This window comes from Sebastes umbrosus, chromosome 23 (genome assembly GCF_015220745.1).
Source record: "Sebastes umbrosus isolate fSebUmb1 chromosome 23, fSebUmb1.pri, whole genome shotgun sequence".
Lineage (NCBI taxonomy): Eukaryota > Metazoa > Chordata > Actinopteri > Perciformes > Sebastidae > Sebastes > Sebastes umbrosus.
The window spans coordinates 23,226,789-23,248,874 of record NC_051291.1 but is presented as its reverse complement, the minus strand read 5'-3'; the positions used below and the strand labels follow the sequence as shown (position 1 = coordinate 23,248,874).

The following is a 22,086-nucleotide window of genomic DNA, read 5'->3' as shown; positions in this document are numbered from 1 at the left end:
CTTACTGCTTGTTTTCCTCCGGTCTTGCAGATGCCGTTAGGAGCACTGGAGGACACCGGAAGAATCCAGAGGACACAGAGGAATATGATTTTTTTCAGGTTACCTGTTTCATGTACTGTCAGGGTATAGCAACCATTTTATAAATATAACTTTTTATTAATCATATTAGCTCCAATCTCACCTACTTCAGCTTTAATAGAAACCCAGAGCAAACGGCAGGTATTGTAATACACACTGAATCCCACTAGATGGAGCCATTACACGTAAAACAGGTTTGACCTAGTGATGATAACCCAACGACTGTGCACTACCAAAGGATTTTTTACAGTGTTTACTAGGAAATGCTTCAAACCATATTTTAGTGCTCTTCTGTGAAACAGTAACAATAAATAGGTCTTATGCCGATACAGTAGCTCTCTCACTGATCTTCTCTCCAGGTCTTGGTCATATCTTTGACTTCAACATTTTCATTGAGGAAGCTCAAAGGAGTCACAAGCTGGGCTAAATGCCAGATACAAACAAGTTGCTAGCATATTGTTTGCTTCTTTAGTTGCACCTGCTTGTTTGTGTGTGATTGATTGAAGTCAGGCATGTGTTGGGTGTGTCTCTGTGGTTAGGCACAACAATCGGAACAGCTGTTTTCTAACTCACTACTGTTAGAAGGTATAACTGGATACTAACATGTTTTTTGGTTTTAAACAGTGGTTTTTACAGTGTGAAAAGATTAAATCTGTTTTTAAGGCCGTGAATTTCAAGAATCACTTTTGTTTGGACTGTAATTGAGCTTGTTGGCTCAGCTCACCTGTGCCTGAACTCTTTTATGGTCTTGCTTTTGACGTTGCACAACACTGCATTTAAAAGAAGTGCAGCGTCTGACAGTAAAACACAAGTGAAGCTGTTGCTCTCGCGCTGGTACTGCAGGGTCGCTGTCGACACATGCCACACAGACTTTTAGTATGCCTCTCTGTTAACCAGTAATTAACCTCCATCAAGACTGTCAAATAACCTGAGCTTACTTTGTCAATGTTTGGAAGTCAAACGGTAATTTCTTGTCATTCCGAGCATTAGAGTGGTGGGAAGTTCACATATTGCCTCAAGACGTTCCTTTTAGTTGTTTTGTGGTGACTCCTCTCCATAACAGCATATGCTGCCCCCGGCAGTACACATAGTTCCTATGAATGTAAGAAAAGGAGAAGGACGTGCTGTTCATGCTTGACGTGCTTCAGTGCTGCCTGTTACTCAGTATTAGAGAGAAATAGAAGTGTAATATGAAGAATGGAAAAGAAAGAGGTGATGCGCAGTATAAAAAGATATATAAAACTTTAACAATTGATGTTTCTATATTTTAAAGACACTGGGTGATTAATTTAAAGCACCTATAATGTATATTTTTTAATAATAACAATGGGTCAAATGAGTGTATTATGTGAAAGAGTTTGGGTTTACACTTACTGCTCTCATTTTGTCGTTCTTTGCTAAAACCAGATGCTGTTTTTAGCAAAAAAAATCTCTGAAAACCCACAATACACTACCTGTTCTACATCAAACAGCAGACAGACACAGTTAGCAACTAGCTGGTTAACATAGCGGAGCATTTACCTGCTAAAGAGACAGATATTTCCCTCAGGAGTTAGTTGAAAGCTAAAAAGGAGAGTAAATATTGGACTTCGCCAAGGTGGCAACATACATGTTTCTAATCTGGATTTGTAAATAAGGAACTGTTTGCTAACAACTTTGTCATATTGAATTAAACTGTTATAATATGTCAGCGTTGTGCTCACCGCTGGCTCCCAAGTAGCCAGAAAATCAGCAAATGCAATTGCAAGTTAAAGACTTTATTAATCTTTTTTTAAAAAGATGTACAAACTCCTCAAAATGTACAGTTTAAGATTGTCTTTCCAGCTGCTTTGCCCATAAAGGAAGTTTTTTATTGTGAGGGAGTTAAATACCTCAGGTGTGAAGCATTTTTGTTCCACAGAAACATGACCCGCTCATGAACTTTTAAGCAACCAAAGCTCTTTCCCAATTTTTCCTTCTGATTCTCAAAACCGGCAATTATGTTTCTGCACTCGTACCGTGTCCTGTGGCTTTCAAAAAGGTTGCACAGGCGTGAACACAACATAAAGAACATCATGCTCGTATCGTCGTCACCATCTTTGACTTGAACCAGACTGAACAGTAGGATTGATGTTTTCTGTTTTCTTTCAGGGTAAAAATGCATCATCACCATGGTGTCTGAAATGAAAGTTTAAAGTATGAACTGAAGCAATCGTGAAATTTTGCCCATTTCCAGTAAATGCTGATACAGACTTTCTGTTACTGTTGGTCTGTTGGTGTGTCTGGTGGGTGTGGTGGTGGCAGGGATAGTACCATTGCCACTTAGTTACAGTTCAATGCGCAAGTCAAATAGAACATTTTAAAGTGTGTCATTAGTGCCAATTATAAATGATATGAAGAAGGTACAGGGATGTGCAGTGTGTGAATGAAACTAAAACCTTATTGGAAATGTTGATTAGAAGAATGAAGAGGAAAAGCCCCAATGTTTGTGTCTCACCACCCTGAAGCCCCGCCTCCACTCATTTAAATACCTTTTCAGCAGCGTGTGTCTGGCACTGTGTGCTTGGCTCTGCCCCAGTACACCACACTCTGGGTATCCTCACACTCAGGAGGACCTCCTCACCATCCAGCTACCTGTCACACCAAGCTAAGCCTCATCTGACCCTGACACTCAGCACCAAGCGGGAAAGGAGAGAAGAAGACGAATATCAAGAAGAAGAAGAAGAAGAAGAAGAAACATATTACAGCACCCAGAGAAGCAGAGAAGAAGAAGAAGTCTGTGTGTTAGTGCTGGCGAGTGAAAATGGTCCTGTGGATTGCCCTGCTGATGTCTCACTATTGTTTGGGTATGAATGGAGCTGCAGCAGAAAGCACAGGACTGGAGAGGATAGAGACATGTGGCACCAGGTGTTCTCAGGTAAAACTGCATCCTCAGGAACATTAACAACAAACTGTCAGACACTGACAGATTGTCTGTGAGCTGCTAAATATAGCTGTGTCCTGGTATTACCTCCTAGTGTTTCTGCTGATGCGGCTGCTAATACTACACTATAGTATTATGGCTGCTTATTGTCTTGTTTCAAGCAGGGGAAAGAAAGACACCCATGTCTATCATCATTTCTGTGCTACTACTAGTACGTCTACCACTACTACCTGTAAAACTACTATTAATAACTCTTCTACACAGTTTCAGGTAACAGGGCATTTGAGGTATTCCCGACACACACAACTTCCTGTGTGACTCACCTATTCACTCACTGAAACATTTTTATTAGGATACATCATGCAAAGGTGAGCATGCATATTGTTCTGCAAGCATGCATGTTGAGGGAGCTGTTGTCTAGTCCTTGAAGGGTACAGTAGTTTTTTGTATCCCATACAGTATTACTCAATATATCATTTACTCAAGCCTCAGGAGGAAACCAAAAGAGCTGCATGTAAATGTAATTGTGTGGAGAGTGGATAGACAACACTTGCCTGTTTACTTCTGTCTCAGTGACCTTAACACACTTACATACTCTGATACTACTTCCTCCATGTTGCAAGCGCACAATAAAGTCACTATTCTTTCTCTTTTGTGAGTTTCTACAGGTATATGCACTAAAAAAAACATAAATTAAAGGTCCCATATCGTGCTCATTTTCAGGTTCATAATTGTATTTTGTGTTTCTACTAGAACATGTTTACATGCTGTAATGTTAAAAAAAACATGCATTTTCCTCATTCTGTCTGCATGAATATGCCTGTATTTACCCTCTGTCTGAATTGCTCTGTATTAGTGCATTTCAACGGAATTGCGTTGATAGGCAACAGCTTGTGTCCCTGTTAACTTCCTGTCAGCTGATGTCATTCACATACACTGCTACTGGAAATATGGTGTCTTCAAATAGGGTGGTGTTCAACGGAATTGCGTTGCTAGGCAACAGCTTGTGTCCCTGTTAACTTCCTGTCAGCTGATGTCATTCACATACTATGCTACCGGAAATATGGTGCCTTCAAATGGGGTGGTGTTTACCGTGTTTACGAGATGAGTCCATATCAACGCCCCCCTCTTGTGGTATTCACGACACCCTAAGTGGAAAGTTTCTGAAAGCTCCATGGAAGTCAGGCCACGGAAGTAAATTTTTCGGTGCATAATAAGTTAATATATTGTAATTTTAGTCGTATATTGTTTTTTTGGTAATTTTATAATATGTTTGAGGAAAGTGTTGATATTCCCAACGGCATCATCTTTCTCCTCTGTCGTTATGCCTTTGCATTTCCTGCGTTATGTTACCTACTTGCTAGCTTGCTAAATTGTTAGCCTCTGTGGCTTCTAGACGCCGACGATAACGTTAATATTGCCGTTGCTTAGCAGCGATGTTCTCACGACTTAACCACTTAAACGCCGAGCATATTGTGTACACGACTTCCCATGTTGTAAACACAAGCTCACCAGTTTCATTTGAAGGCACCAATAAACTGGGACACATTCCGAACATTTACGTTAAAAATGTGAAATGTTGCACAGTTGTGACATCACAAAGTTACAGAAATTCTGGCGGCTCGTTTAAAGGCACAGTTTCTGAATACGGGCTGCATGTGTTTCTCCATGGATTGAGATACAGAATTTATATAGCACTTAAACCTGCTTTATAATAAAAAAAAAACTCACTTTTTACAATATGTGATCTTTAAGGTCTTCTTGTAGCAGCTAATAACACCCAAATATCCCAATATTTTCTTCCAGATGTGACTCCAATGTGAGTTGTGCTGATATGGATTTTTACCTTATTTAGCAAAACCTAGGAGCATTCAGTGATAATTGACACGTCATGAAAGCATACTGTAACACCGTCAGTCATCACTGGGTGCAGGAATAGTGTGGATGTCTGGAAGAGTTTCAACATATTTCCTGGCTGATGCGTAAACATTGAACAAGGATGTATTTTACAAAGTTTTGGAAGTGAGCCTAGACAAATTATACCTTGGTGATGTTGCATGTTTTGCACCACTGTGCAATTTAACTTCATATAAAGTTAGCACAGACTCTTGTTGCAACTGCCAGATAAAAGCACAACAAGACAAGTGGAGTAACTGATTAATAGATAGATTTACCCTTTGTTATGGTGTTTGGACCATAACAAAGTGCAACAAAAAGGAGCAATGAGGATGTAAAAAGCTCCTTATTGTCCGGTAATTCCCTGTTCTGGAGCGCTGCTACCTTTGTTCTCTTTGTTAAGAATTATGTTATTAATGGAGCATCTACTCAAGAGGATTAACAGAAAAGAGTTATAGGGTGTCTCACTCTCTCTTTTTCTCTCTCTCTTTGCAGGGTCTTCACTGCAGGACCAAGCCAGACAGTGAGTCACGCACAGCTGCTACATCACATCTGCAATCATGGTGTTGCCAAAGAAACTGCATTCAAGGCAGGGCTGAAAAAGTATATAAAACCACATTAAAGACACTAAAACATCCTATTGAAACACAAATCATTTTTGGGCATCTGAAGTGCCCCACCTACCATGAGGTGTGAGAAACGTTAAATGCATAATTATGCTATGAAAATAAATACCTGATATGTTATTCTAACCTTTCCATGCAAAACACACCTGACAGGCGTGTGGGCGTCAAATGAAACCATTGAACGCACTCGTTGGTGTTAAAACTGAACGGTTTCCATCCAGAGCGTGTGGATTTGAAGAAGTACTAAAGAGAAATCACGATGCTGTGCATGGCAGACAATGATGGAGGAAATGTTGGTGTGTTTTGTTCTTTTCAATGAGGAATATAGAGGAAGAAATAACACATTCATTTGACATGGCAACCTCTTTCCGTGGAAGCACACACCCAGTGTGATAACTTGCAGTGAATTGGGTGGGTGACCGCAGAAACACAGAGCCGGAACATAATCAAATTGTTGCCAATTTTTGGTATCAATTTTTCTATCCTCTCCAGTCCAATTTTTGGTATGACTATGTGACTGTTCTGTGACAAGACAACATGATTGCATCTGTGTTTTTGTCTTAATTATGTGTCAGTATGTGCCCTGAAAGATGAGATATTACATGTATTGTTTTCTCCGGCCCTGTCCTGTGTAGATTGGTTTCCACCTGCGTGTCAGAACCCCGCTGAAGGTCTCAACTCCTCCTCAGTCTTCCACAACATCAGCCTCTCCACAGTCATGAGTTGTGAGAGGAGGCAGAAGTGCTCGCTACACCTCAGAATCAAAACCACATTACAACGTACTGGTATGTCAATGTGACGAATACACAACATTTACTAAATTCTTTTATCAAAAAATGGCATTTGGTTGCCGCTGAGTTGTCCATCTGGTTGACCAGTTTTTCCTACATTGACCATTTTTAACTTTGATGAACAGAACATCAGAACACAGAACAGCACAGAACAGCTCAGAACAGCACATTAGTTAGTCGTTTTTGGAACAACTTATTGCGACATTTTTAAGTGAGTGCATTTAGCAGGGAAATGTATAACGTTAGTGAAGCCAGATTCTAACACCTTGTTATACAGTATTACCTTAAAATATGAACCAGATCCCCCAGATTCTTGAGATTTGTTTGTTTGTAATAAGTGTTTTGTGCCATGTTGTGTCTTCTTAGCTGGCGTGCTAACGTTAGCCACTGATAATCCAGGGATCACCGGGGTTTTGCCTAGTTAGCTCTTGATGGTCAGTAAATACCTCCAAACCGTAGACTGACTGCTCAAGTCGGTGTTAAGCCTAAGCGTGTAATAGACCACGTGTCAGTGTCACGTTTTGTCTCGCCGAGGCGTGAATATTATACACGTGTGTATGAAGGTGCAGTGCCAGCAGGGGGCAACAAAACAACTCACCTAAGTTTAGGCAACAAAACCACTTAGTTAGGTTTAGGAAAAACATCATAAAATAAGTATGCAAACTCTGTAAAATACATACAGATCAATGTAACACAAGTACGGAAAACATGTCACTACAAAACATGTGACAAATGTCACTAATGTAACGTACAAAACAAAACACCGGTCTCAAACAGTGGTGTCCTAGTTGAAAGTCCTGTGTTTGTTGGACCCATCCACTTCCCCTTCCACCCACCATAAGCAGTCTTTCTCCTTTTGTATTCTACGTCACTAGCTCTGGTCGTAGCATATTCACGCAGATGTATTTTCATTACAGTCAACTACATGGGTTGAAAATGACACGCCTAAAGCAAGAAGCAAGAACTTATTACACGCTTTATTTGTCATTCACACACCTTTTTGTGGTGGAATTAGAGTTGTTTAAAGGTACCTTTGATGGAGCAATACTAAGTAATGACAGTAATGTAAGTAAAATACTTTTTTTTAACACAGAGCGCAACAATCTTTCTACAAACACAAATGTATGTCATCAGCGTAGCTTAAAAGATGTTAAAGGCATCTAAAACTTGAATTTTGTTTCAAACCAGAAACATCTTACAGTACATTACCCCCTCACACAAGCAGTGATGGAGTGACTGCTGCAGAAATAAGGTCCTAATCAGGAACAGGCCCCTAACCTACACAGTATTCATGCATTGCGTTAGCTATCTGTGGCTGCCTATTATCCCCATTGTCTTTATTTTCTCTCTTTAACTGACCCTCACGCCGATAGAAGTTGTGACTAAACTTATTGAACTTAATCTTACTGAGGAAGTTTTAAATGCAACTCTTTAGCCAACTTGGGACTAGTTGTGGTTACATGTGGTTATTACTGATGACACATTTAAAAGGGTTGGGGAAAGTGCAGATAACAGTGAAGGAAGTCTCATTCATAAAACTAACTACTTTCCATGATCAAACTTCTGCTTTTGCGTCATGGGTATGTCAGATGACGTTGTCTGTTCCTGATTTCGCACACAAACTTGATCTGATAAGGTGTGGGGTCATAACTCACATGCCGGCAGACACATGAAACATATCTGCAGCACATTATGAAAATAATCTCTTTGGATTTCCTCGCTGCCCGGGCCGAAGCGGGGAAATCCCTTTTGATCCAAGTCCACTCAGCCAATAAAACGTGAACCACTGTTCTTCCTGCATGACACCTAAAGTAATGCCGACTCAACGTGAATTGCATAAATAGTTTCTGAATCGTTAACTAGCCAGTTACTGTTTGACAACTCTTCAAGCCCTCTGCTGGCTTCTGACTTTGATATATTTTTCTCTCCAGAGTCCATCCATGGCGTGTCCATCTGCACCGTCACTGCAGGGATGATGGCTGACTGCCGAATGATCAGCTTCAGGAGAGAGTCGAGAGAAAGAATATCTGGAAAGCAGGTCCTCTTAACAGCACCACAGGCATCATTTTACTTTTTTGGGGATATTTTGTCATAATTTGTGTGATGCAAGAACAACCTTTCTTTGTAAACAAGCAAATGCATACAGGAAATAGGAGTTTAAGGGATGAAATTACACTGCCAAAACAGCAGATTCATGACGATATTTTTTCTGCAACATGTGGAAGTTTGGTTGCGTTTCTCAAATTCTTGAGCACACGTGAAAGATGATTTTTCCATTTAAAGACAGAAAAAAATGTCAGATGACAAATCAGTCATGACTTTATAGTTTAAAAGGCAATTACTTTGATTTTTTTTTACATCATATTTAAGCTATCAATTCTAAAAACACAGGCTAGAACAGTTGCGAATTTGACAGTGAAAGTTTCCGCATCACATAATCCAGGTTTTGTAGCTTGATATGGGTCTAAACAGTTTCCACGATGACATTTCCGAACCATGGCAGACGTGTGACCACATGTTCTTATTTGCCCTTTCCCTGAAGGTGGAAGTTGAGAATGATTGCGCTGACATTTCTGCGAGCCAACACGTGCAAGTAACAGTGAAAACAGTGCCGAGCTACTGCGGCGTAACCTGGACAGGCACCTATGATGCTCCAGGTGAGAACACATGCGTGTTTCCATAAACATGCAAACACGCACTCAAAGGAGCAAACAGGACATTAAGTAGCTGAAGATGGAATGGATTACATAGTAAATACATTAGGTCAATAATTACTCTGAAGTATTTCCTTGTAATTGTTAGGAACAGGTGACTTTGATCCACATTTATGTTAAGATGATGTAAATGATTCATAAAGGAGAAAACTGTAGTAGGTGGATATTATGTAAAAGCTGCACATGCAGGGAATATGTCACATTTGTCTTGCTGTAATCTTTGCTCCATTTCTCCACAGAATGCATCAGTGAAGATTTGCGAAGACACGTCCCAGAATGCATCAGTGAGTACATACTTTGTTTTAACTGAACTAGGCAATGCATCATTATATCTAACATACAGTATTATAAGCCATGGTCTCCAACCCTTTTGTCTGTTTAGCCTATAAAACAAAGCCAAGTCTAGTTACGATCTTTTCTAGGTTTTATATGTCAGTGAGTTAGCCCTAAAAAAAATAATCTGAGAGTTTGTTTCATTTGAATCAATTCTAGAAGCCTGAAGAAGTAAAACTATCCAGTATTTAACAAGAAAAAAAAATTGGAAAAAAGCCAGAAAAATAAACATAATTTTGTTACAGATCTTTTTCTTCATGGTATGACCGAGGGCTGGGCGATATGGCCAACATTTTCTATCACCATATAGGTCATTTCATATCTCAATAACGATATATATCACAATATAGCATGTCTTCTGGTAATTCAATAAATAAATAGTCTATATGAAATAACCACATGGTAAACTCGATTTTTCTATAATCCTGTGTGATTTAAATACTTGTCAAATAATATTTAATTTGAGTATTTTCTCATTTAATTCAGAACTTTAGTGCAAAATGAACATATCAGTTTGAGGTGAAATTATAGAGAAAAAAAATAAATATTCCCAGCTATACACTGACTATGTTTACATGCATGCATACAAATACAGAATAATCATATTAAGACAATAGTTTCATAATAATAACTGAGTTTGATCAGATTTTTTTAGAAATTTGAGTTAGCATGTGCTTATATCATGATACCTGGATCGCCCAGCCTTAGTATGACCCCTCAGATTGATCTTGCAACCTCTTAAGAGGTACCAACACCTATAGTGGAACACCTAACCTGGAAACCTAATGTAGCCCCTCACATGTACCTGTGGCCGAGATGAAAACCTCTCACTAACATTGACCTCTGTCTCGTTCAGCTGGCAGGCTGTCATATGATGTAAACCCACAGAGGAAGGAGCTGAGCGTCAGTGTGTCAGACATGCTGGAAGATCACGACTACTACCTCCGACTGTGTCATAAGGATTTCATCTGCGTTGGCACAGGGGCCAGTGCACTGGTTAGTGCCTCTGTTTATTGGAAGCTGACGATCTCAATCACTTTTTGTGGGTTAATATTGAATATGAACTTCCATTTTTGTAATACCATTATCGTCACTTAAAGGGACTGTTTGTAACTTCTTACACATATAAATCTATTGGGTCGGTTTCCCTTGCGCGCTCGCATATGCGCGCTCGCGTGTGGCCGGAGTCTCTGCTCCTCTGCCTGCTTGCCTTCACTCAGACACCGTGCGCGTTCTCGCTGTCTCGCTCCACCTCTACACGTGCATGTGCACTCACTACACACTGCAGAAGACTTCGTAGCTCTGAGAATATCTAGTGAATGTACAGTGGACGTTTGTGCAGAAATAACTGCTGCAGCTCCTCCAGACCAACAGAGGTTTCCCGTGTCTTGTGAAGTGACGGGGCTCCACAGAGAGAAACGTTATCGTCTCCGACCAAAACTCCAGTGTCTCTTCTGTTCCCGCCGGCCGCGGTCGGGAGGCTGAAGCAGGAAAAGCCAATACTAGGATCAGCATTGATTCATGGAGAGACCTTCGTCTGGTCAGCTAACATTACTGCCAAGCAGCTGAAATATAGAGTGATATTGTGCTTTTAGCTGACGTGTGTCGCCTCACTGTGTTGAGTGATGCTCCTTCATGTCTATGTAGAGCGAGCACAAGTGCGAGCGCAAGCAACAGGACGCTGACTTTCGTTGACTTAACGGCCACAGGTGTCGCTGTTAACAAGCATTTCTGAAAGTTACAAATAGTCCCTTTAAAATAGGCAGGTTTCTATTAAAATTAAACATCCATACATTCTTCAACAGTACTCTGACCATCCCTAAATGATTTTTGGATGTCAGATTGCCCTTTGTCCCTTAAATCCTTTCACCTGTTAACCAGGGAGTGAGTCAGTCAAATATGCAAAGGTTAAATCAACTCACTCATTGACTCACTCCCTTCAAAGGTGAATGTGACTAATGCAATGCTGTCTTCTGATATATAATTAATATTAACAAGTATTCACTACTTCATGGAAGACTTAGAGGGGATGCTCAGTTTGAAACCTCTTGGGAAACTCTCCCAGCTCGCTTTTATCAGACTCTGCCAGTGAAAAATGTGGCTCATCAATCATGTGACTCAGGAATCCTTAAGAAGCTTCAAACACATGCCAAAAGAAAGATGGAAACATGTTATAAAGCTGTGTTTACCTTCCAGATGAAGAAGGGGGAACCCGTAAAGAGCGCCACCCTCCCCTACTCCCGACCTTTGCCCTGCCTCTGCATCGAGGTAAAGTGTCTGCCAACACTCCTCATTTTAGGCACTTATGATGTGTTTCTATTCGTAATCACTTCCAGGAAAAAGGGATTGAACCTTTGCTCATACATTCCTCACAGGGATGGTCAGCCATGATGGACGCCCCCAGAGTCCAGGTCTGCCCCTTCAAAGACCGTGAGTCACTCGATTGCTTTCAATCACGGAAAGTTCCGTAGTAAACTGAGCGTGTGCTGTAATACTTCAGAACTGATACCATATCATCTGTAAAGATTGTGACTTCCCCCGCGTGCAGGTCTCGAGGAGCTGTGGTTTGGAATTAACTTTGACCCACTTGAGGAGACGCTTTCATGGGAGTCCGCCTGTCCAGTGGCTGCTGTCGTCGCGTTGTGTCAGAAAAGAGAGGACAACGTCTGCGTGGATCTGCCTCACGCCTCAAGGAATGTCAGCAGAGAAAAGGTACACGTCTCTGACATGTTGAAACTGCAGTTGTGTTTACCTTGCGAGGTTTCTGGCTGCTTGTTCTCACAAATCACATAAAGTTGGTGTTTATACGCTAAGCAAAGTATGACATCATTCTGCTGACGTCTTGCTCAATGACTGAGCACACTTTATACGGAGGAAAGAATTCATGACGACAGCAGAGTTTTCTTTGGAAGTAACACTATGTTTCATCTTGCACATATGATGTCAAAGAAAAGTGTTTACATATTAAAGTGAACTGTAATATAGCACTTTGCCAGGCATCTAAAGGAGTTCCTTTTAAAATGATTCAAAGTGAGAATAAGTTTATTCGAACATCTTGCTTAAGTTCATATAAATGTTGAGTCAGACCCATATAAAGCTTATCCAAACACTTGCTTGTTGCAAGAACGAAGGGAGAGCCTGCGCGCCTGTTAATCCCTAAACAAACCTGAGATTGTTTTCTGATCAGAGATCATCGGATTAAACCTGAGGCGTGTCATTTGAGAAGGGAATTGTCTGTGAATATAAAAATAGCCAGTGACGCAGAGAGTCTCCCGTCTGAAAGATGAACCTAGCTGACCTAAATGTGCTGCTCTTTGTATTTCATTAATAACTATTTCATAAATTTTTGCTTTTCAGATAACATTTTCCAAAGTGGATCCACACCCTCAGCTGTGCATGAAGGTAATGATCACTTTCCCCCTTTGGCTCTTCAGGAGCTTCACTGTAGAGAAACAACAGGACTGACATTAATCATGTTATTGTTGATACAGTACCACTCTTTGATTATGCTGTACTCATGTCTGATTACACTGAGATACTGTTTCCACCAGCTGTGGAATAAACACAGGTGTAATTGATCAAATCAATCATAATTTGTGTCACAGCCATTCCAGTGAGCTAACATACACAATACCAGGGCCTAAATGGAACAGGGCCATAATCAGTATTATTAATACACCTGTGTTTACCCTGCAATGACATGTCAACATGGCTGCTGCTATGGAACTGTTGCTAAACTGTAGTAGAGCTGTAGCTCTGTGTTTAAGGAATAGTTTGACATGTTAGGAAATATACTTATTTGCATTCTTGTCTTGAGGTAGATGAGAAAATGTTATAATAAATACCTCTGTTTGGGAATAACACTACTAGCATTTCCTCTGCTATGCCAGTTCATTACTATATATAAGGACACCATAGTGTCATAGTGTGTAGAAAAGAAGCAGTGAGAGTTAACTGGTAACCTAACCACAGAAGGGAAGTCCTGCTGCTATGGCTACAGTTTCTCAGTTCTGATTCAAAACAGTGGTTAAACAGTTCACTGGAACTATTTGATGTGGGTGTGGTATAATGTGTTAAAAGAACATACGTATGTAACATTTAGGGGGATCTATTGGCAGAAATCAAACCCAGCTTGAGGCCCTTCTGTGTGGAGTTAGCATGTTCTCCCTGTGTTAGCGTAGGGTTTCTCCGGGTTCTCACAGTCCAAAGACATGCAGGTTAGGTTCATTGTTGACTCTAAATGTCCCGTCTAATGTCTAAATCTCCAGCCCCCCCCGCAACCCTGAATAGGATAAGCAGTTACAGATAATGGATGGATGGAAGTATGTTTTCTCTAGTGTACAATCATCTGAAAATAAGAATGGTTGTGTTTTCGGTACCTTAGAATGAGCCGTTTATATCTCCATAGGGAGCGGGTCCTCTTCACAGAGCTGGCTGCCATGTTTCTACAGTAGCCCAGAACGGACAAATCAAACACTGGCTCTAGATAGTGGCATTCCCATTTTCACGTTGGCCACCGTAGTTCTGGCTGCTGTTGTGCAACTGTTGTTTTTGTGAAGGCTAGCGTAGTAGATATATCAGCGTCAGTTCAAATAACTTAGCTCTGTGTTTAAGGAATAGTTTCAACATGTTGGGAAATACACCTGTTTGCTTTCTTGCCCAGAGTTAGATGAACAAATTGATATCACTCTCATGTTTGTACATTAAATATGAAGCTTCAGCTAGCAACTGGTTAGCTTAGCTCTGCACAAATACTGGAAACAGGGAAACAGCTAGCCTTTGTCTGTCTAAGGGTAACAGAATCCACCTACCAGCACTTCTAAAGCTCACTAAGTAACATGTCATATCTGGTTGATTTCAAACAAACAAATACCAAAGCCACCCCTCTTTGTGCTAAACTAAGTTAGGACAACATATGTAGGACAAATAGGAAGCTACCGCAAGCACCCACTATAGCTTAAGTTTCTGCCAGTGACCTAATGGTAAGCTATAGAGTGACAGAGCTACAAAATGGGATAGAAATTGGATAAAAAACAATAAATGACTTTTTGGGAATAACACTAGTAGCATTTCCTCTGCTACGCCAGGTCATTTCTATATAAGGACACCTGATTTTTACTGTGGTAACCACAGTAACACAAAAGAGGAAATGCTGTTTAAACCCTGATCTTTCTAGCAAAGCTCAGCAGTGAGAGTTAACTGGTAACCTAACCACAAAACAGAAGTACTGCTGCTATTGTTATCTACAGTTTCTCCATACTGATTTACCTCAGTGGTTAAACAGTTCACTGGAACTATTTCATGTGGACAAAGTATGTGTTAAAGGAACAGTGAGAGGGACATTTAGAGGGATCTATTGGCAGACATGCAATATAATATTATTAAGTATGTTTTCTTTAGTGTAGAATCACCTGAAAATAAGACTTATTTTGTTTTTGTTGCCTTAGAATGAGCCGTTTATATCTACATACGAAGCGGGTCCTCTTCATGGAGCTGGCCGCCATGTTTCTACAGTAGCCCAGAACAGACAAACCAAACACTGGCTCTAGAGAGGGCCATTCATGCTTTCACGTCAGCCACCATAGTTCTCCTACACACTTGGCTCACAGGAGACGTTTCAGTTGGTTGCAATCTACAACCTCACCACTAGTTGCCGCCAGATCCTACACACTGCACCTTTAATGCAAATTGTCACATTTAGATTATTTTCTAAGGACTAAGTTGTTATGTTTATGAGCTTTATATAACTGTTGGATTAAGAGCACTACAAAATATAACTGTACTATGCTCTTTAGTTCTCTGCAGGCTCTCAGTCCTGGACCCGGTGCCCCTTTGCTGATACCAGATTCAAAGGTACCATTTTTTGTCATAATCATATCATGAGTAGCCTATTATGTGATTATCGCACGGCTCCGTCAGGCAATAAATCTACCTGACAGTCGTTTTAGAGACACATTTATCATTATATTCATTATCCTATGATAATGACAGACATTATGTAATGGAGTGTTGTAAAACTGCTCATTATAATGATAGCTAATCATTTCCAGCATGGGAGGTGGTTGTGACGAGACGACAGGGTCAGGAAGACGTGAAGATGTTGTCACAGATAACCGCAACGTTTTCTGTGGGGCTGTGTGTGAGGTCTGAAGGGTCCACAATGTGCCAGATCACCGACACAAACACCGTGCATGTGGTAGGTATCACACAGAACATGTTATTCATCTCATTTTCATGCTTCAGCAAACCTTTTAATGCTTGCAATGATTGCACAGCAGCTTCTTGTGGATCTGATTACTCTTTTGTTTTATATTTCCTTTTTATTGCTGGGAAGCAACAAGTCTTCTGTTACACTATTTATAATAACCAAAGTTATAAATTATTATTTAATTACGCCTTCAATCAAAGGGATCTGCCAACATTAGCACCTTAAAATGTGTAGAAACATGTTCTCGGGTAGCATTGTGTGTTTGCACTCTGACATGAAACTGTAATGATCATTAATCAAGCATCTCTCTCCTGAATTACTACTGAACAGGCTGACAGCACATAGAAGAGAAACCATGACAACTTCCATAACATCTGCCCAGTAAAGCTCCTAAGGCTTTTTATTTCTTCTATCTCTTTCTCAGGAGAAACATAAAGCTGTCGACTTAAACCTGGCATGGGAACAATGTGACTCTTGTCTCCAGGTAAGTTTGTGGAGTTTGTGGAGTCCTTTGAGGTAAACGACATCTTCCCTCACATTTAGACCGACAATGACTTTGAACACACATTTTTGTATTTGGATAGGTGAAGAGGCTCGATGTGAAGTTTGGCGCCACAGTCATTCACTGTTTTGAGCAATGCAGTAAGTATGCTTTTACTGCTCTTTACTGCTCTAGAGATGGATTCATCCTTCTTTTCTGGTCCCATCCCATCCTGTTTGGTCCCAACTCTTTTTTTTCCTTCCTTTCTCTTTAAATATTCACAACCTGAGGCGCCACATCAAGTGCAAATGGTCTCCACTACTTCTTTTTTTAAACGTGGTTTGAAGCAGTAATAGACCATGTGTTTACTGTCACACAGTCTCTAATAGGCTAATCACAAATGGAAGTGCCTCTGAAGTTTTGCCCTAAGTGGCTTCTTGGCATCATTTAGAAAAGTAAAAGGATTCTCCATAACCAGCATAGTATACTCTCCTTTAATTTAGTGCTCAATGATGGATGAAACCCCTATGTGTAAACACAAGGGCTCTGCAGGAAGGGAAGAAGACCGTCTTTGATGCATTTGAGCTCCAATTTCTTTACGCATAATTGAGAACTCAAAACATTGAGAAACTGTGGGGAGCAGAATGTAAACTGGTTGTATCATCTTTCAAAAGTCTGATAAACACAGATAATTGTTTTGTTATCCTCAAGAGACCTAGCTTTATAGGAATACTTAAACAAAATTGGGAGATTTGTATATTGCTTACTTGACAGGAGTTAGATGAGAAGACCGATACCATGTTTGTCTGTTGGTACCATAGAAATAGAATAGGAGTAGAACGGATATTCCCTTTCAAATCAACGTAGCAGGATGGTCAAAGCGGCGGCCATTTTTGTGTGCTATTGCCATTGCGACTATTGTAGCGACTGCTAGCAATTAAAAAACTGCTAAGAGGCTGAAGTAGGCTCTTTACTGTGTGACTCGTTTCAAAAAGTCCAAATGTCCAGATGCGTTTTGACGTTTATTAAATTAAAGGAATTACAAACAATAAGGCTAACTGGAATAACTAATGTATGTAACGTGAAGTGACGGTCAACAGAAAATATCTAAACCTATCTCCACCTCTTTGTCTGACTCCCGCGGTCCAAGTGAACAGGTAAAAGTAGGTGAAACCACACCCATGAAGTGATGATAACCAAAAGAACGTGTGCAGCCTAAACAAATAATAATAATAATAATAATAATAATAATAATAATAATAATAATAATAATAATAATAATGATATAATATTAATAAACAGCAAGCTAAATACACACTTTAGCTCCTACAGCGACCGTTGTAGCGGGCTGACTTCAGCTTAAACTAAACCGACTTGTGGTAAGTCGAGGACTCACTGGTGAGGTTTTGCAAAAATAAGCAGAGGAGTAGTAACGTTACAAAGCATAGAGAGCTGGACAACTTAATTCTTCATCCACACACTCTTGTCACAGCGGAGGAAAGCACTTTGCCAGATGAGTGACAACTTTGTTCGGCTCATTTTCCGTAACCAGTGTAGCATTTTGTACTAGTCAAATGACCACGGAAAACAGTTCAATGTCTACTCCTACCCTATTTCAATGGTTGGTATTGTCTCAATCTTCTCTTCTGTTGGTAACTCTTGGCAAGAAAACACAGAAGCATATATCCCAAAATGTCAAACTATTCCTTTAAAAGCCACATATGAAATCCTATCAACCGAGTGCCTTATGTGTAATAGACTATACGCTGTAAATGATCTTCACAGATGAAACATCACCCCTCAGACCCGTCATCTCCGGTCGAGCCTCTTGGGACTTGACTTGGGTCGTCGTACCTGCTGCCGTTTGCGTCTCTGGCATCATAACAATCACTCTGGTGCTCCACGTACTGTTAACCGGTAGGTAGGAAACTACACTATCAAGCTCATGACTGCAGTATTGTCTTCTTATTTAAGGCTTCAATGTTGTAGACTTACTTGAGGGAACTAACCACAATTTTAAAAACAGTTATACAGTCACACACCATGTCAAAAATAATTATACACTTGCTTGCCCTGCATGAAATGCTTGCAAACAAAGTTTATATTTTAATTTGCCACTGTACAAAGTATTATGAAAGTGTTTGCAAAGTTTGCAACAGTAGTTTGATTGATGCATTTTTCAATGGGCTGGATATGGACTGAAAGCAAGACCTCAATGGATGGTTTACAGTAACCTCAAATTGCAAGAGCCATAGATGTATCGGCTAGTGCAACATGCACAACTCATTTGAATGAAAAAACAGCCAGTGAATTTATCATTGCGTTGGTTTATTTCCTCATCTGATTACCCCTGTATTCCATTTTAGTGTATCGGAGGAGGAAACAAAAAATAAATGGAGGCTGTATCTCTGAAAAGCAAACAGGTAAGGTTATCACAATTTTGTTGACAACATAGCACGTGCATTTTCAAATACCTGAAAGCTGAACCCACTCCTTTGTTTTGTCAGCTCCTTCTTCTGACTGTGTAGTCCCTGTATTTGAAACTCAACCTGCTCTCCATGGACGGTTCCTCATACCTGATTCACCGCAGTGTGGGAACACCGAGAAGGCCAACTTAATCTCTGACTGACCAAAGAACGGTGCTCCCGTCAAAAGTGTAACTTGTAATGTGTAGCATAAAACTGTAAAGTTGTTACACAAACCAAACGAGTTCTCTGTTAAATACAGCGTACAATGTTGGCACAGAAATTTCAAATGTTATGTATGTTACTGTATATTTGCTTGGTATAGTTAGTGGCTGTTGTTTATGTATTCTGTTTGTCTGTTTGGGTGAGAGTTAACGCGTATATTGTCATTTTTTGAAATTTTAAATATTCATTCAGCTTGCAGCTAAACAGTCAGTTCCCATTCTTATTTAAGTTAATATTTTCAATAAAAAAATGCAAAATATGAAAGTAAACCTGATGTTTTAACAGTTTTTGAAAATGATGTATGTTTCATGATGAACTTCTGTACATAACTTTAAATCTTATCTAATGTTCCTTGTAGTAGAAGCAAACATTACTCACAGCCCTAAACGTGACACATCATTCATAGCTTTACATAATGTCCAAATGATAGACATTATACAGCAAACAGGAGCAGCGAGTTTAATCACCACCTCTGTGTGTTTGTCTGATTTTGTCCACACCTGTCTCCACCTGTTTCGGATGTGGGCCTCCGCCCACATCGGAAACAGGTGTCCTTTGAACATAACAGTTTCCAAGAAATGAGTTTTCACACTGCTTTGTTTGCGCTCGTGTTCAGACAAGTACTGCTGTTTGCTGCGTTTGCTCATGAGTGTCACTCCACTTCCTTAATCCTTTGCGTATTTTTCTTACATTCACATAATTTGGCTGTATATTAGCACCCATGAACCATTATAGCCTGAAGGAAAACATTTAAAATTAATACATTTTTATTTATGGAAGCTCGTAAAGCATCACTAGTGATGATGAGCTCATTATATTGAATTAAACTAGTGAACAAAAATTATTAAAGGTGCTGTCATCAATATTTTTATATTACCAATACATTAAATGACTGAAGGTAAAATGAAAGATGTCGGTCATACTGATAAACCCAAATATAATTATCACCCAATTCAGCGGTTTCCCTCAGCTCTAAAGTGTTTTATGCTATTTCAGCTCATTGTGTTGCTTTTACAAACTCACTCTCATTGCTCTCATTAACCGTGTTTCAAGCAGCAGCTTTTGTCAGCAAACAAATTCTAATAAAACAACTGTACACAAACTGCCCAGTTCCAAACAGCACACGGACAAAGTTAGCGACTACAGTGGCTGAACATAGTGGAGCATTTAGCAACTAAAGAGCCAGATATTTCCCTCAAGAGTTGGGGGAGACCAAAAACAGAGCTAAAAGAGACTGAATATTGGGCTTACATTCATCAGGTGGACAGAAACACAACTCAGTATTAATTGCTCTCCATCTAATTCTCATAAATTCTTGCTAATCTAGTATACATCTGGGCATTTCTCGCATACACAAAGTCCACATACTATACAGTTGGAATGCACTACATACAACATTTTACATCATACTTACATGCTAACTCTTGCGGTTATAAATGCTTGTATGATCTGACCTTAAAGCTTTAATTTGTTCCACCCTAACAAGTGCAATAAAGCTAAGAGTCTGCACAAAGTCTGTACACACACAGCCCTGAGGGTGATCAGCATATAGAAGAATACAAAGAGATATTAAAGTTTGAATTCATTATTTCAGTTCAAACACTTTAGAGCAGGGGTCCCCAACATGTCGCTAGCTCGCGACCAGTAGCCGTTTCTGAGTCGCTCGCTAAAGGTTCAAAGAATATGTAAACAAATTTGATAAGACAAAGTCCCTGTGCAGACTTAAATTTCGATCCATTTTTTCACAAATGTGAATGACAAGTGCGTGTGTCTCATTTGCGATGTGAGCGTGTCAGTCGGTAGAAGATGTAACGTCGAGCGCCACTTCACCAACGTCCACGGCAACTTTTCACCGGACTTTCCGGCTGGTAGCGGTCTACGAACAGAGAAGGTAAAGGAGCTGAAAACAAGGCTTAAAAGATGATAGTCTCTGTTTACCAAACCGACGAAGAAGAAGGCCAACGCTGCAGCAGAGGCTTCATTTAAAGTGGCGCACATCCTAACGAAGCTGAAACGCTATTCAAGGACCATAAAAATAAGACAGAAATGATGTCTGCTATCGCCGATGTACAACTTGGTGCTGATACTGTGGCAAGGAGAGAGTCTGGGCTGTCTGTGGATGCTGTGGAGCAGCTAGATCGGGACATGGACAGGGGCAGATGGTTTTCCATCCAGTGTGATGAGTCGGTTGACTCCAGCGATACGGCCCAGCTGGCTGTCTTTAATGTCATGAAATCTAAGTTGAGAACAAGACTGACAGATGAACATTAAAATGAGTCCATAAGAGTGAACCTAAATGGATCCACTCCAGCAGACACCTGTTGACTCCATGCAGTGCCATTCATCTCACTAACTGTTAAAGACTGAATGCATGTAATACATGCATGTGAACTACAGATGATGAAGGGAATGTGAAGGGAAGTGATATGATGCAGTGATATGTGGACAGATAGTAAAATAAGTAACAACATTGTTTTGTTTTTTATGACATTAATCTGATGTGAATTTAATAGTGTGAGCTTGATGATGATGTCAAAATGTGAGTGTTGGATATCAACATTTTCTAAATGTTCACACAAAAGAAGCTTATTGAGCTGGGGGGTTACTTAAAGGGGTTACCTCCACATTGGTTTCCAGTCCCCCCAAATGCTCTAAGAGCACTGCTGGACCGTCCAAAAGGACATGGGGGTCTGCTAACCCAGCCAGAACCAGAAGGTAAGTGTTGCATCACTTCCCTGTATTGATGAATTACTGTACTGTAGTGATTGTCGGGCACTACCAGGGCACACTGGTGACAATTGCTGCTGTGTAACCCAGGATGGGGTTCAACGTCAGCTAAGTAGGATTCAGCATTATACTTAGTGTCCCAAATGCTGCTTACTACCAACCCCAGATCAGTTTTAAGCAGCCGCACCTGAATCGACAGGATGTGCCAGCGCGGGAGAGCCGAGCCAAGGATAATGGGGTTTCAGTTATCCAAATGGTGTACAGATTGCATAAAATAATGCATGAACCTAGCTGTATCCCATACAAGAAAGTGCCCCTGATACAGGCTGGTAAAAGGATAAACCTTCGACCCTAAACATGGCTTCAAACCAAAAATCAATTGAAACATTTTGGCAAACTGACTGGGCCAAGTGTTGCCTTTGTCAAATGGACAAGAATGAGGGCCTTACTTCTCCACATATGAATCCCAACAAAAGGGTAGGTGATGGGTACAGCCTCTTGGCGAGGAATATTCCCAGATTCCATGCAGTCAGTCAGCTACCAGTCAAGCACGACCCAGCAAGACTAGACCATGGTAGTGGGATAGAGTAAACCTTGATGAAAAACAAGCACAATACCAAGAAAGTTGCAGACTCTTGTT

At 40.3% G+C, this 22,086-nt stretch overlaps 1 protein-coding gene across 2 annotated transcripts; it reads left to right on the top strand.

The window, feature by feature from the left end:
• The first annotated feature begins 2,605 nt into the window (after positions 1-2,605).
• il17rel (interleukin 17 receptor E-like) lies at positions 2,606-18,983 on the top strand. Of its 2 annotated transcripts, XM_037759827.1 has the most exons (18): positions 2,606-2,974; positions 5,372-5,399; positions 6,138-6,287; positions 8,225-8,331; positions 8,836-8,950; positions 9,247-9,291; positions 10,197-10,336; positions 11,537-11,608; positions 11,716-11,770; positions 11,889-12,052; positions 12,698-12,742; positions 15,136-15,193; positions 15,391-15,536; positions 15,973-16,032; positions 16,133-16,190; positions 17,815-17,946; positions 18,396-18,452; positions 18,537-18,983. In XM_037759827.1, the coding sequence occupies exons 1-18, from the start codon at positions 2,861-2,863 to the stop codon at positions 18,656-18,658; spliced, it is 1,668 nt and encodes a 555-aa protein (XP_037615755.1). In that variant the 5' UTR covers positions 2,606-2,860; the 3' UTR covers positions 18,659-18,983. The 2 variants fall into 2 exon arrangements, with proteins under 2 accessions (XP_037615755.1, XP_037615756.1); XM_037759828.1 differs by lacking the exon at positions 17,815-17,946.
• Positions 18,984-22,086: the final 3,103 nt, after the last annotated feature.